General features: G+C 42.3%; 1 protein-coding gene across 1 annotated transcript in view; it reads right to left on the bottom strand.

The window, feature by feature from the left end:
• Window positions 1-15,179, bottom strand: part of CIITA (class II major histocompatibility complex transactivator) — a 54,548-nt gene that overhangs the window by 17,792 nt on the left and 21,577 nt on the right. The window contains exons 4-11 of the mRNA XM_067551306.1: window positions 12,443-12,568; window positions 9,436-9,495; window positions 8,434-8,511; window positions 7,376-7,435; window positions 5,614-5,697; window positions 4,366-4,515; window positions 2,707-2,847; window positions 2,514-2,573 (exon numbers count right to left, since the gene is read on the bottom strand). Of these exons, the coding sequence (XP_067407407.1) occupies window positions 2,514-2,573; window positions 2,707-2,847; window positions 4,366-4,515; window positions 5,614-5,697; window positions 7,376-7,435; window positions 8,434-8,511; window positions 9,436-9,495; window positions 12,443-12,568 (759 nt within the window). The remainder of the gene's footprint in view (window positions 1-2,513; window positions 2,574-2,706; window positions 2,848-4,365; window positions 4,516-5,613; window positions 5,698-7,375; window positions 7,436-8,433; window positions 8,512-9,435; window positions 9,496-12,442; window positions 12,569-15,179) is intronic.

Here is a 15,179-nt window from a genome sequence, read left to right as displayed (position 1 = left end):
CTTTGTGCAGGAGGGGGTATAGTTATTTTGTTAGCCACATCCCCTGTGCAGATGGCCAGGAAGGGAGGAAAAGAAGAGAGATAACAGACTCTAACTAGAATTCATACCAATTAGCAGAAACAAGGTTTGCTCGTGCCATGACTCTGTTCCCTGTAACTTAGGCCTGGACCATTTGTTCAGCTTTTAACTCTTTACTCTTCTACAGAAGAGATTGCTTTTTATTGCATCACACATGTGCTGTTTTTCTTCTTTAAGCATGTCTGGAATTTCATCAGGGTAACTGCTTTTCCTATGATTAATGGCCCCTCTTGACTAACCAGTCTCCCTAATGAAATTATCTTCTGTAATTAACTCATCTGTACCTCAGTGGCTCCATATCGTTCAAGGATACCTTACGATCCTATCTTCTGATGGGTGCCACTTCAGGTATTAATCAGTTTTCATCTCAGCAAGCCCCAACCCCGTTTTGTTAGGAAAGGGTGGAGCTTTGTGACAAACAAGTGCTGGATTGTTGACTAAACAAAATTCAGGCGGCTAACACCTTTTGAACCGAGTAAAACATGCAGGACTTTCCCCTGTTGTTTTTGTTTGGACTTCCTTTGCTCTCTCATGTAATTACCAAAGATGCTTTGAAAACACTGAATTTAAGCGGGAAGCAATCCCATTAGCAAACATGCTTCAAGACTGAGAAATCATTCCAGACACAGAACTGTCATCTTGCCCAGCTTTCTTTTGGGACTACGGATCCAAGCTCTCAGAGAAGCAGTCAAGAATTGAAACCACCATCTCTTGCCTGTATTGGTGAGAAAAATTGATTTTGCAGCTAATATACACTGGACTTTGGTTGGGGGGCTCATTTTATAAGTGTAGTAATTAAAACCTCTCTTCTCTCATTATCGAACAAGTGTCATGTCAATTCCTGAACACGCTAATATCAGATCCCAGTTGGCCAGGTAACAATTTATGAAAATCTATAAGAGGCTGCAGATCTTCTATTGGGAGGCAAGAACCCTAGCTGCATCATCTGGACAGTGGAATAAACCAGTGGCTGCTCCTTTGGATTTACAGAGTAGAAGCCTCACCAGTACCTTGTGGGGTAACTTATTAATGGGCTTTGCTTTCCAGGAGACAAGGAACTATGGCAATAGCACAAGGAAACACCTTAACTGGCCCCAACAACATCAGTACCAACCTCAGCTCAATTTCTGCAGGGGAATGGAGTTTAGTGTTGAAGGAAAGTATGGAGGATGACTAGGAAAGGGTAAAGCAGAGGATTAGGTAATGGGCAGGAAATGAATGTAGAAAAGGATTATGGGAATTATGGGAAAGGCTAGAAGGAGGCAGTGAGTGAATAGGAAGGGCTGGAAAACTGATCAGGAGCAAACTAAATAAAAATAAACCAAAGGGAATCTATAGCCAGGCATATAGAGAAGGATTAAGTAGTAATAAGGCAAATAAGCCAAAATATATAATAAGTAATAAGGCAAATAGCAAAATAGAAAATTGAGGGAGCAAAGAAATATTGTCTTGCTGCCTCCTTCTCTGCTCCTGTGTCTGTATGTTTTCCAGGTGGACCGTAAGCTCATGGCAAGGACTCATCTTAGGGTGGGAAATGCTCGGTGTACTTTGACATGCTATGTAAATTAACAAAACTGAGTGGGTGCAATTGGTGAGCCTACAAAAATTGGTGTGTGTCCTTTACATTTACTCCCACAGAAACCTGAGGGTATTTGCGGATGCATCCACTGTGTCACCGTCAAAAGTTTCACCTTTTTCTTAGGTCCCTTTAGCTATATAAATAGCCAGTAGGGGGCAACAACACCTACTGTAACTAAACAGCAATAGCAGTAGTCAACAATGGAGATACCAGAGCCCGAAAGCAAACACACAGCCAAAAACTTACCACAGAGCTTCTTCGACTAACTAACAACTCCTTGGCAATGAGGGGGAGAGTTGCTCAGGGCAGACTGCTACCTCAGCTGGGGACTGTTTATTATGAACTGTTTTCTGGATCTGTCATTTGACTTTTAGTGAGACATTGGAGAAAAACTTTTACTAAAAGAGGGTTTGCTTTTCTTTTTTGTTGGATCATGCTAACTGCCAGTTAACTTACAGCACAGTATAGCAATTAGCGCATAAAGCAGTAGCACAATTCTTGATCTTGATGGTGAGGGGAAAAGCTTTTAAGCATGTTTCTACAACCATTTTGGAAAGGTTTGAGTGCAGGACTTTGGAAGTAATGCAAAAGATTTGGCCACTGGACACACACGACTCTGTAGTTCTAATGCTTGACTAAACAGACAGTTCTACCTCATGTCCTGACTAGCCTGAACTGTTAGGAAAGGGACTGTCAGCAATGTTAAACATATTAGCAAATGCAGGTAATTTGTTATAAGAAAAATCTGAGCAAAGAGTGCAGGAAAGAACTGGCATTTGTGTATAGAGAAATAATACTGTCTATGTTGTTACCCTTTCAGAAATACTGGACACAAGAAAAGCCACTTTGCACTTACCAGCCAGGTTTGATAGGCAAACTGATGATAACTGGAATGTTTCCGTGGGGGAGGAGGACACTAAAAACAAAACAAGCAAGTTAATAGCTTTCTCTGTACAACTACAAACAATTGTGATTAAAATCTATGGTACTTTATTGACAGAACTGATTTTACTTTTTGCCTCTGAAAAGTGGCTAAAAGTGGCACTCACCTGGACATATAATCATATTGGATGCACCATTCCCTACAGGCAAATTAATTATCTGCTGAGGAAGAACTGCAAAGCCTGATATCACTTGGGTCCCGTTAGCACCAAGAGGCACCCAGTCTGGGTTGGAACTTCCAGAAGACACTGGAATTAAGAGTAATAGAGTTACTCAGTTTTTAAGCACCTCGAGTCCTAATAATGGACTACAACCCTTCCTGCTCACAGTGGCATTCTTTATGCTCATTCTCAGCAGGAGCATTCAGAATAGCAAAACCCTATTGAAAATTCACAAGGTGCTGCAAAGATTAAAGAGTTCATTGCCAAAGGCATCCCAAAGAGAGAAAGACACTATTTACAGTGTACAGTATATCAAATATTAAGGCTGACAGAGCTCTTGGCATGCTTTGACACACTACGGGTAAATTTGCATAAGGCTATTGTATGTAAGTGAACCCGTTATGGAGTCTGAGATGCTACCTTGCCCTCAAAGTGGTTACAAGACTTATGCATTATTACAGCCTTTCAACGCTATTACGCGCACACTGCTGCATGCACTGGCAGTGAGGAAGCATTACTTCTGTGGACAGAATCAGCCCAAGAGTTTGTTCTGATGATGCAGTGCTTGTAACTTGATCACCTGTCACAGCCCTGCAGCAAGAAGAGCTTCTGTGGAGCTGACAGAAGTCTCCAGCTTGCTGGTGCTGTGTTAAATAATATCAGCTGCCTAAAGTCAGTTCTCAGTTGCCTCCAGACTCAGTGCTGTAATTCCAAACACTCCCTGGATCATCAGATTTTGATAAATACAGTAGTTGTACAAATCATAGCAAAACTAACTGAGTCTACAAAGTCTTTCCCAGGGATGCTGGCAGAAAAAACAAAAGTCCAAATGAATTATAAAAACCTTTTTTTGACTAAAAGCATAGGAGTTCCTGTTTCTAGAAAGATCGAGGATTTAGGAATTTAGAACATGATCTGTTACAGAACTCTGTGATAGTGATGCTCTGCAATGCATTGAGTAAATTGAAGACTCTCATTCTACATTATTACTAGCAGTGTGCTTTCACTCAGTGAAGTTTCACTGCTCCTATCATGACCTTTAATTCTACTAACCATTTCCCTTGTCCTAACCATCATGGAATCAATTAACCACCCAGTTTCTGTGTGCTGCATTCAAAGGGATATTTACACTCACTCTCCCTTTGACTGAATAGAGCAGTGGTTCTTAACCTTTCCAAACTACTGTTGACTGAATAGGCAGTAACTTAGTTTCATGGCGCCCCTGTGGCTCCAGGCAATTGCCTTTCTTGCCACCCCCAATACCAGCTCTGCACTTGCGACCCCTCTAAACCCCCAGGTTGAGAAACACCGGAATAGAGGAAGAGTGGTTTCTATTTTGGGAGGAGGGTAAGGAGGAATCCCTGCCTCTCCATCTTGTGGCACCTGCTATTAGCAAGGAATGAAGGGGAGCCAGTTTCACTGATCCACTCAGAGGAAACAGCCTTCCAGCAGCCCCCTGAAACTGTATAGGGTACGGAGAAGCCCTACTACGATGTCCTGATGTGAAAGAGATGGATACACACTACAGTGGAGGGTTTGGGAGAAGAGTTTCACTTTGTTTCTCTATTGTGTAGGGGGAGACAGCTGTAGTTGTACTATACATACCAGGCACCACAAAATTTCTTCCGGTTGGACTTATGCTGGTGACAGAAAACTGCATGTGCAGGTGAGACAAAGAGGTACAGCTAGCTGGGGAGCTGTTCAGAGGCACCGCTACAAAACTGCCATTCACTGTAGACACAGCAGGGGACTCCACTTTAAAAAGCAAAATGTTAAAGGATGTCAGACAGGCAAACCACAAAAGATCTCACAACAGGACATAAAACACTGCTGATTTAATGAATATCAGGTGACTTCAGCTGCCAAAAGCCAAAAAAAAAAAAAAGGCTATCCAAACTCTGAAGTGTACTCAAGTGTTTAGCATCATGTCATGTAGCAGTTAGCTAACATGGCCAGAGCGATATATTGTGTATGTCGCAGATTCTGCAGTGTCTTCACTAGGTTAAAATGTTCAGTGTTCCTGGCCCAACTTTCTCCTAAATATCTTCAGGCACATAAATATGCAGACTCAGTGTAAATTACTACCAAGTATGATGTAATGAGACAATATGATAACTTGTTGTGCTCAATTACTCAGACATGGTCCATCACCTTATATGTTGCACAAGATCCAGGAAGCCGCACACAATAAAGCACCTCATCTTAGCTCTCTACCTAGATCTTACTGGGCAAGGCTTCCTTAGAAAAGTTTCATACAAACAATGACAAACTTCCTTTGAGAAATGAAACCAACTCTTTATGCCTGCCTGATTATACAAACTTGATAGCTTATAAGGGTTTCAAAAGGTGCAATGTCCTGCATGCAATATTTGGCCCTGGATCAGGTCCTTTATGTGTATGACATGTAGTCAGCAATTTGATAGTCTGTATTGCTAGGTGCATCATTTACTCACTAAAGCAATAAGTCAGAAAAATAGTTTTAAATGCAAGAAATATTTTCCCAGTTTATTTTGAAGTAATCTGCTAATGATACACAGCCACAATACCGTACATTTTGGTTTTGCTGATCCCAACATTTCCAGTATGTTTGGGCAATTCTCTAGATCATGGTGAGGGTAACAATATAATAGGATTTCCTTGGAGTAACCTCAGCTGTCAGTAATAAATACATAATAAATAATAATAAGAGATCGTATTTTATTTAGAATTTGGGTAAATATAACCCTCTCATTCTTTGCTGGCATAGACGTTGAATTGCCAAAGAATAGGTATGTTTGGCTTTACAGGATTATTTAGTTGCTCTCACTTTATCAAATGCAAAATGAAGTTACTAGACATTTTCAAAGTGCTCACCTCTTTTCTGGCAACTAACTCTTATATCCTCACCAGCTCTGCTGCCTTCTGTACATAGTTCTTGCTTTACCCTCTTTGCTGCGTCTGTTAGGATGGAGAGAGTGACGTTATCTGAGCAGCCTCCATAATTCCCACAAAAATATGTCCTGCTTTGCAAAATGTAAGCATTGGCTCTATAACGGTGCCTTAGACTGGACACTACTGCACAGGGATGTAAGCTCTCTGGGGCCAGGGCCATCTTTTCATTATGTGCCTCTGCCATGTTTAGCACAATGGCACCCCAGTCCTCGACGGGAACGGTCAGCGTTACTGAAATACAAATACATCCTTAGCAATGTATGACGTAAAAAAGAAATTGTGTGTGTCGTTTAAAGTCAATACTTTGGGTTAGCCCACAGGCAATTTTAACACGATCTTGGCGCCTCCATAGAAATAAGGAATGTGCTACTTTATTTCAACTTTCAAGTCTGTCAAGTGTATTTTCCACATGAGGGGTGGCACAATGCCCATGATTTGTTCACAAAACTCCAGCTGACACGGTGATGAACTAGCTTGTGTGTGGTTCCTGGGTAAGCTGCCCTTTCTGAGACCCTTCCTCAGTCTGACAGACCCATGCCTCCTGGGGTGAGGATCCAGCGATCCTACTGCTCTCTGACTGGGCTTCTTGGCTGCACCACCACCCCCTGGCTGCCAACTGTGATACTTAGCAAGCCCTGGAGGCGTGGCACCTGCAAGAGTTTCTCTTTGGGAGTCTGAGAACATTTAGAGTTTGCAGTGACGCAGAAGCAGCTGCTTCAAAACAGCATATGATTTATTTGCAAAAAAAGGGTCACCATACTCAGAGAAATAGATTTTAAACCAAGCCACTTGTACTGTCATACCTACACCTGGCCATCCCCACAAGCTTCTAGTTTAGACAGTTCTTATCCTTGGTGTCCCTTGTTCTTTTGGAGCCAAGTTACAACCTGCTTACTGCAGATTCTGACTTGGATCAGTCTGTGTTAGCCTATAGCAGCTAGTAACGCCCCCCCCAACTCCCCACACCTGCAGGGCAGTTCTTTTACGTGATCACTGTCTTCTGACCTCCAGGTTTTGAAGAGCTTAGTAACCAGGGTCAGGTAAGGAGTTGTCTCTTCACAGCTAGTAACCTGGCTATTGTTGTGTTTGTTAGGATGTTCCTTAACTGGGCCATTGTTCTGGCCTTTTCTGCTTGGGTCCTCCCCTTCTGATCCAAGTCCTGAACAAGTAACCCATCAAACTCACACACAGGCATGCGCAATACTCATAAGAAATAACAGATATTTCACAGTAGCACAGTTCTTCCCTCTGCTAGATGGAATCAGAAATGCTTGACTGTGCCTCAGACTCCTATTAATAGCTGCTAGCAGAGTTCTCCTTTCACTCCTTTCACAGTGGGGGCCTGTGCTTTTGGAACGGCAAGATCCAAGTTCTACCCTGCCATGATGCATTTTCAAGGTGTGCAGTATTATGACCACTGACATATTTAGGAGGTCATAGGTGTGTTACAATATCAATTAGATTTGGTGTTCGGATTAAGGGCAGATATGACCCCAACACAGCCTGTGCTATTCTTTAGCATTAAGACAGAGAAACCCACTGCCATGATACGTCACCATATTAGTGCACCCAATCTTTCCCAAGTATGCAAGAGTTACAGTGCTTCTGTTTAATACCGTGGTGGTGTTATGTACATCAGAACAACAGACAAATAACACTCAAAATCCTTCAGCCAATAACTCACCTGTTCTCCTGCATTTGGTCTTGGAAGCATCAGAGTAACTCTCTGCACTGCTTACGAATGCTAGAAGTAATAAAGTTTAGAGTCTGTGATGTAGGTTGAATCTGGTTTGATAATTTAAGGTTTCTGTTAGTGGAGCCTGATCTATGCATGTTAAAATGAGATGGGGAGTTAGCAGAGGCATGACCAGAATTCTGTGCACTCTATAGCAAACCAGATCTGTTTTCTGGGGCACAGTCATTGTGGCAGATTAGAAATTCTGGTCCCTTATATGTGCTAACTACTTATGCAAAACAATCTATTCCACCTTGCATTTAGCTGTGATGCTTGGAGTACCTTTCCCAGACCAGAAGAAGAGCTCTGTGTGGCTTGAACACTTGTCTCTCTCACCAACAGAAGTTGGTCCAATAAAAGATATTACCTCACCCACCTTGCCCTTCTACAAATTCTGAGGCAGCTTCAGGTTACCTCGGAAATGGAAGAGTTTAATATATTAAATATGAAAGTGAGTAGCCTGGGTTATTTTACTCTGACTCTACATTTTTAATAGGCTGCAGATTTTTATATTGATAACCCAAAGTGGTTGGTTGGTTTGTTTTTGTTTTGTTTTTTTGTTTTGTTTTGTTAATAAAAAGAAATAATGCAGTTGATAACTTACTAAGCCATAATTAAATTAATCAAAAGCCAAATTAAAACATTGGCACAATAGTGCAAAGCAAGGCTAGAGATTATAAAAACTAAAATCATGCTCACACTGCCATGTTACATACCAACAAATCATTGAAAATATAAGGCGCATTATTTTAATTGATTCCAATATACATCACAGGAAGAGTGGACAAGTCATCACTGGTTTAAGTTGGCATGGCTCCATGGGATTCAGAAGAATTGCAGCTACTTATGCTAATGAAGAATTTAGCATGAGACGGACACCAATGTTCCTTTAAAAACAAGTGTCCCCACTATGCATGTAGTTTATGATTGTGGAGGAGGAACTTAAAAACACTACAGCTTCCTAGGTGAATTGCTTCCGCTGGTGCCACAAATGCTGTGTCACTTACATCGTTTCTGACATTTTTGCTTTATCTCTGTAAAACTCTCCATGCTTTCAGTGGCCATTTCATCCAAAATGAGTTTTCCTGTTAAACAAAAACAACTTACTGCCAAATCTGAATCAATAGGATCCCAAAGGATACTGCAACGTTAAAAACTAAATTCACACACCAAATGCAATCATAGGGTCTTGAAACAAGGATAAATCCTGTACATAAAAGATTGGGAGCATATGTGTACTGTAAAGTGTATATCCAAATCTGCAGACCATGGAACACATCCATGGAAATCAGATTCAGTGACCTTAATCAGAGCAAAAACCAAGCCAAAAATGCACCAAGGCAGGATAAAAATAAATCATGTGACTTTTAAAAAGTATTAATAGGAAGCAAGTAAACATTGTCCCAATTATGTGCCTGCTGCTCCACACTGCCTTGAATGTGCCAAAAGTCTGATATCAAGATTCTACTCTTGGCTCTGCCACTGACTTAGATCCATAGACTCTCAGACTTAAAGGCCAGAAGGGACCATCATGATCATCTCTAGTCTGAAATCCTGCACATTGCAGAACACAGAACCTCACCCACCCACTCCTGTACTAGGCCCATAATCTCTGGGGTCTATTCATGAAGTAAATACTTTAAGTTACAAAGAATCCACCATTTACACTAGCTTAAAACTGCCAGTGACCTGTGCCCCATGCTGCTAGCAGTCGCAGATCAGCTACATGCCGTTGTAGGCAGTCTCATCATACCATCCCCTCCATACATTTATCAAGCTCAGTCTTGAAGCCAGTTTTTTTGCCCCCACTTCTCTCCTTGGAAGGCTATTCCAGAACTTCACTCTTCTGATGGTTAGAAACCTTCTAATTTCAAGCCTAAATTTATTGATGGCCTTTTGTTCTTGTGTCAACAGTAGCACTTAACTCTTCTCCCTCCCTGGTATTAATCCCTGTGACATATTTATAGAGAGGAATCATATCTAAACTTTACTCATGTTTAAAATCTTACCAAAGATGTCTTCCATTTGCTTCTCCTGCTGATCTTTGAGCACATATTCTGCTAATCCAGCTAGCAAGAAGGAAAAAACAGCACAATGGCATGGTAAATTATACAGTTAAGAACAAATTATTGTAGATTATTCTCATGTACAAAATTCCAGGGTCTGAAAGGAGAGCAAGAAATGTACATTAGTTTTACTTATTAATAAATTTCATGTTCAGGAAGTGCAGAGCAATAGAAATAGAAAGTTAACACAACGTGTTTATCAGGAAAGTGTCACGAATAGAGATTTTTTTCCTAACCAAAAAATATTTTCTCCACGAGACATACCACAGATTAAAATAGCACTAGTTGGTGTATTGTATGTGTGTGTGGCGTATAGACACCTCTGTTGTTTCATAGAAGGACTGTTATTTAGTGTTGTTTAAAGCAATTTTCACTCCTGTGTTTGGAAAGAAATCACCTAAGAGCCAAGCAAAAGGATTTCACATATACTCATTAATAAAATTCAAAACGGGAAAGCCCCATAAGTACTTTATAAAAGCAGTAAATTGGGTTCCCAGTCAGACACTATGGGTCTGGTCCTACAGCTCTTATTCATACCAGCAAGTCTCACTCAAATGAGTGACTGCTCACTTCAGTGATTCAGGTTGTATGGGATCAATTCTGCTCTTAGCAACTCAACGGAAAACTCCTGTTGCTTTCATTCAGAGTAGGAAATGGCCCTAATTACTTGTATTTATTGAGACAGTTAATAATCATACATATATGTACATTACATTTTTGTATCTAGCATCATTAATACTAAAGTGCTGGACCCAGAATTGCCACTTTGACATGGCACATCTTATGAACAATGATTGTTAAACTAATTTATACTTTTTTAAAGTTAAGAAATATTTTGATTTTAGATGACCTGGATGTTTTGAATATTTTTAGGAGGGTTTATTAGGGTGGGTTTTACTGAAAAAAATTAGATCTTAATCATGTAATTGTTAAAATATTAACTATATTAGACAAAATGAGACTGAATTTAGGCAAGACTACTTTACTGTGATCAAATTATAACTTATAAGGAACTAGTATACACAGGAAGGAAAAAGTAACATTCATAGCCGATGTGTCACAGCAGGGAAGTGGCAATCAGGGTCCCGACACCCCAAGTGGAGAACAGAACGTTTAAACCCCCAAAAAGAGAGGTTAACCAACTGATTGCATGCTGTATTATTGTACTATATACATATATTGAGTATGGTCTTTTATGAAAGCTTGTAATGTTCTGAATGTGATGGTCATTATGAGATATGTATATGTATGAGATGTGAGATACAGACTGCGGTCAGTGTATTTGCGTATATAGGAAAATGCTCATAAACTGTGCTACAACTTCACCCACACCCCACAGCAGGGTAGTGAAGCAGTCAAGTGCGGAGGGGGCCAGTTGTTTACAGGAAACAGCTTCAAATACCCAGCCCAATTTCCACTGCAGGAAATGACAATGGTGGACACTGAGTTTATGGAAAGACATTGAGACTTCTCAGCTATCAAGTTAAGAGGGAATTTCTCTGTTTCTGAATAAACATGAGTTACCATATCAGAAGGAGGGCGGGGGGCAAAGTCCTTTAAAAAGGAGGCTTGAAACTGAGCTTTTCATTAGGCAGCCTCTAAGCAGGAAGCTGTCTGCAAAATGCTGGATCCCTGCTTAGCTAGGGGGTTCACTGGGAAACTGAAAAGTCAGGGCAGCTTGTCAGCCTAGGCAAATGAGACCCCACCAATCAAGATTTCCCCAAAGCTCCAAAAACATTCTGTGTAGTCTTTTATTTAACTGATAAATATATACACAGATCGGAGGACAAATTGCAATTTGATTTAAACATCACAATTCACTCTCTCCGATAGCGAAGCAAAATGCAGTGCCAGAAAGTTTGAAGAACGTAGTAGTGCGTGAGGCTCAAATCCCGGTTTAGTTAACAGTACCTCATGAAGCTGCCTTGTTAAGGTGCAATTTACCATGCCCAGGCGTCACTTTATAAAGGCATTGCTGTGGTAACTACTGCTCGGTGAGGCCATAGCAGGATTCTAGCAGTAAACCAGGGCTTGCAGGGACATGGGGATGGGGCCTGCACCTTATGCCTCCCCCGCTCTCTCCCACGTGGGCTGCCCATGTCTCAGTACCAAATAGGCCTTGCCCACATGCGGTGGGGCCCTATATATGTGCCCAAAGAGCCAGCAGGGGCAGTGCCAGCTCCCAGCTCCATCTGCTGCTCCTTCAGTGTAAATAAGGTAAGCTTTTAATAGCTAATAAATTATACACTGGGTGCGGGTGGAAATAACTATTTTGTGATTTGTGCCTCAGCTGTCAAAAAAGTCACCGGTCGCCACAAGTTCAAAGACAATCGGTAACTTATATTAGAAAAGGGATTTTTAGGGAAGGTAGGGTTTAAGTACAACTGGAGTCGCCCTTCATTGGGTCCAGGTGTCTTTAATTGCCCTGCAGTACTCTCTCCTCTGCTTGCAGGAGAAAGGGCTTTTGACATTCTTGGGTTCACACCCCAGCCCTGGTATACCCTTTTGTGGCCATCTGGCCTGACTTTACCACAATCTATTAAATAAACCTCTTGTTTAGTGTTACTCCAAGTTGGTCTCTGTTGTCCAAACTGTGTGGCGTGTGGGTGTCAGAGTGAGCTGATCACTGGGGGACTGGTTTCATGCCTTTGGGGGCGATGAGCCAGAGGGGGATGATCCATGTGTCTGGCAGTTAAGAACTCAGGAAGGACGGATTTGAGGAGACTTGGGACTGGAAGGGAAGGGCTATTGGTATCACCCTGCGAGGAGTAAGTAGGCTGATGGAAGCCAGGTTAAGATTTTGTGCTTATGGGCAGGTTGCTGATGTCAGGGGTCTGAACCAAAGTGGCACAGCATAAAGGCACCAGGGTTACAGAGTGACAGACCCCCTTTATTGGTCTGGTTATCCCCATAACATCAACCTCCCTCTCCCCCAAAAAAAATCTCATACCTATTCTAGAGTAAGCTTCTCCTGTATTTGAAAAAAGAGATTCTTCCTCGCTTTCATTGCTTTCTATTGTATAAAAGGCATCCAAATTGCTGAACTGATCATGGTTGATGGTATCAATGTCAGGGTCTAGAATAAAAAAAAGTTACATTAGGTCAGTGAATGCCATGGTCACAGTAAAGAAATCCAGAAGGCAAGACAAGTCGAAAGGGCAGAATTATTAATTCTCCCTTGAGCATTCATTTTGTGATAAATGTTGTTGATAGATAGGTTTTGTGATAGATATTGGAACCAACAAGGTGCTGGTGAGACCTCATCTGGAATACTGTGTGCAGTTCTGGTCCCCCATGTTTAAGAAAGATGAATTCAAACTGGAACAGGTGCAGAGAAGGGCTACTAGGATGAGCCATGGAATGGAAAACTTGTCTTATGGGATGAGACTCAAAGAGCTTGACTTGTTTAGTCTAACCAAAAGAAGGTTGAGGGGAGATATGACTGCTCTCTGTAAACACATCTGAGGGATAAATACCAGGGAGGGAGAGGAACTATTTAAGTTCAGTGCCAATGTGGACACAATAACTTATTGATATAAATTGGCCATCAGGAAGTTTAAACTTGAAATTAGACGCAGGTTTCTAACCGTCAGAGGAGTGTAGTTCTGGAATAGCCTTCCAAAGGGAGCAGTGGGGGCAAAAAATCTAGCTGGCTTCAAAACTGAGCTTGATAAATTTATGGAGGGGATGGTATGATGGGACAGCCTAGTTTGGCAATTAACGGATCTTTGACTACTGGTGGTAGATATGCCAATGGCCTGTGAAGGGATGTTAAATGGGATGGGTTCTGAGTTATTACAGAGAATTCTTTTTTGGGTGTCTGGCTGGTGAGTCTTGCCCACATGCTCAGGGTTTAACTGATCACCATATTTGGGGCTGGGAAGGAATTTTCCCCCAGGGCAGATTGGCAAAGGCTCTGGAGGTTTTTCGCCTTCCTCTGCAGCATGGGGCACGGCTCACTTGCTGGTGGATTCTCTGTACCTTGAAGTCTTTAAACCATGATTTCAGGACTTTAATAACTCATTCATAGGTTAGAAGTTTATTATAGGAGTGGGTGGGTGAGGTTCCGTGGCCTGCGATGTGCAGGAGGTCAGACTAGATGATCATATTGGTCCCTTCTGACCTTAGAATCTATGAGTCTAACTGACTCAAGGCCAGCCCATTACACAGGAATGGAAACCGCATTTTAAGGCTAACAAATCTAAGTAACATGCTTAAAACTCTGGGCCTGATTCTCTTCTCACACTGGTGAGAATCAGGAGTAACTGATCAAGTCAATGGAGCTTTATTGGTATAACTAAGAGGACAATAAAATCTTTGGTCCTTAACTCCTCCTGCTTTTAGACTTTGTTGCATAAGTGGGGCCCCATCTGCACAGACATATTCCTGAAGGTTTCAGTAGCAGGCAGGAGATCAGAGGGCAAACCTTGGCCTCTGATCTCAGACCAAGCAGTAATTAAACATGAAATGGCTCCATATTCTGGAGCCTGATTCTCCACTGCATTGCACCATCTGCTTTGGTAACTGTGATGGGGTAACTATCCCTGCAGGGTGTAATGCAGACCAGATGAGCCAAATAATCAATTTGGCAGGTAATTAAGGAGCTCAGCTAGGCAGGAATAAGTGGGGCCTATAAAGCCCAGGAGTGGAAGGGAAAGGGGCTACTGGGAAAAGGCAGCTAGTACCAGCAGTGAGGGAGGTTGCAATCACTCCCTGGGGAAAGGGAGGAGGCTTTGGTAACTGGTAGGTCCAGGAAGAAAAGTGGGGTTGGGCAGTGAAGCTAGAGAGAGAAAGCCCAGACTGCTGAGCTGAGGGTCTCTGGGCTGGAACCCACAGAAGAGGGTGGGCCTGGGTTCCCCTACCAGCCACTATGTGAATGGCACTGACGCAGTGAGTGGGAAGAGTGCCTAAGATTATTGAGCTAAATCCCTCCAACAGAAGGGGGAAATGTGGGCAGTGATACAGCTGGAGGGCTGAGCCACAAAGAGGATGCTGTGGTTCCTGGGGCTGTGATAGGAGCTGCAGAGGGACAGCATGGCATGACAGCATGCAAACTGCAGATGGGGGCATCAGCCTCAAGCTAATCTCCAGAGAATCGGGAGGAGGTGCCAGTCACGCACCCCACGACAGTAATGTTCTACACTCCCTTGGCCCAGACAAAGTTACTACAAAGTGCAAGGCGGGGAGAATCAGGCCCTCCTCTGTTAGAGATATGGATCTTTCCCTACATTTTTAAAAGCTATGTTGCTATTTTCTAAGTACAAGGTGGTAAATCTGTTTATAGCAAATGGTCTTTAAAAGAAAACCTGCCAGTTCTGAAGGCCTTTATCTGGTCTCAACATTCAAGGCACACTTGATCTGGTGGAAATGCTAAGACACCAAATTAACACAGCTGCAGATGATTTTCCCCCTCCCACAGAGAAACCCACTGGAGGAGTACAAGGAGAGCAAGAAATTGCATGAGGTCAACAAGTATGTAGCCCACTAGCCTAGCAGGCACTACTGCAGATTTACCACCACAATCACAATGACATCCTCAGGTAGGTTTGGATTTGAGGGTCAGGAAATAGACAGGAGACAGCCTCCAACCCAGCTGGTCCTGGGAACTGGGAAGGGAATCCCTACATGCACAGAGATGGCCTCCTCCCACCATGGTTTAACTTTAAGAAGTCATGCTGCAACTGGTT

This window comes from Emydura macquarii, unplaced genomic scaffold, assembly GCF_026122565.2.
Source record: "Emydura macquarii macquarii isolate MOO-44397 ecotype Brisbane River unplaced genomic scaffold, CSIRO-AGI_Emac_v2 contig_1348, whole genome shotgun sequence".
Classification (NCBI taxonomy): domain Eukaryota; kingdom Metazoa; phylum Chordata; order Testudines; family Chelidae; genus Emydura; species Emydura macquarii.
Note: the sequence above shows the minus strand (reverse complement) of the source record. Positions and strands in the feature narration are given on the sequence as shown.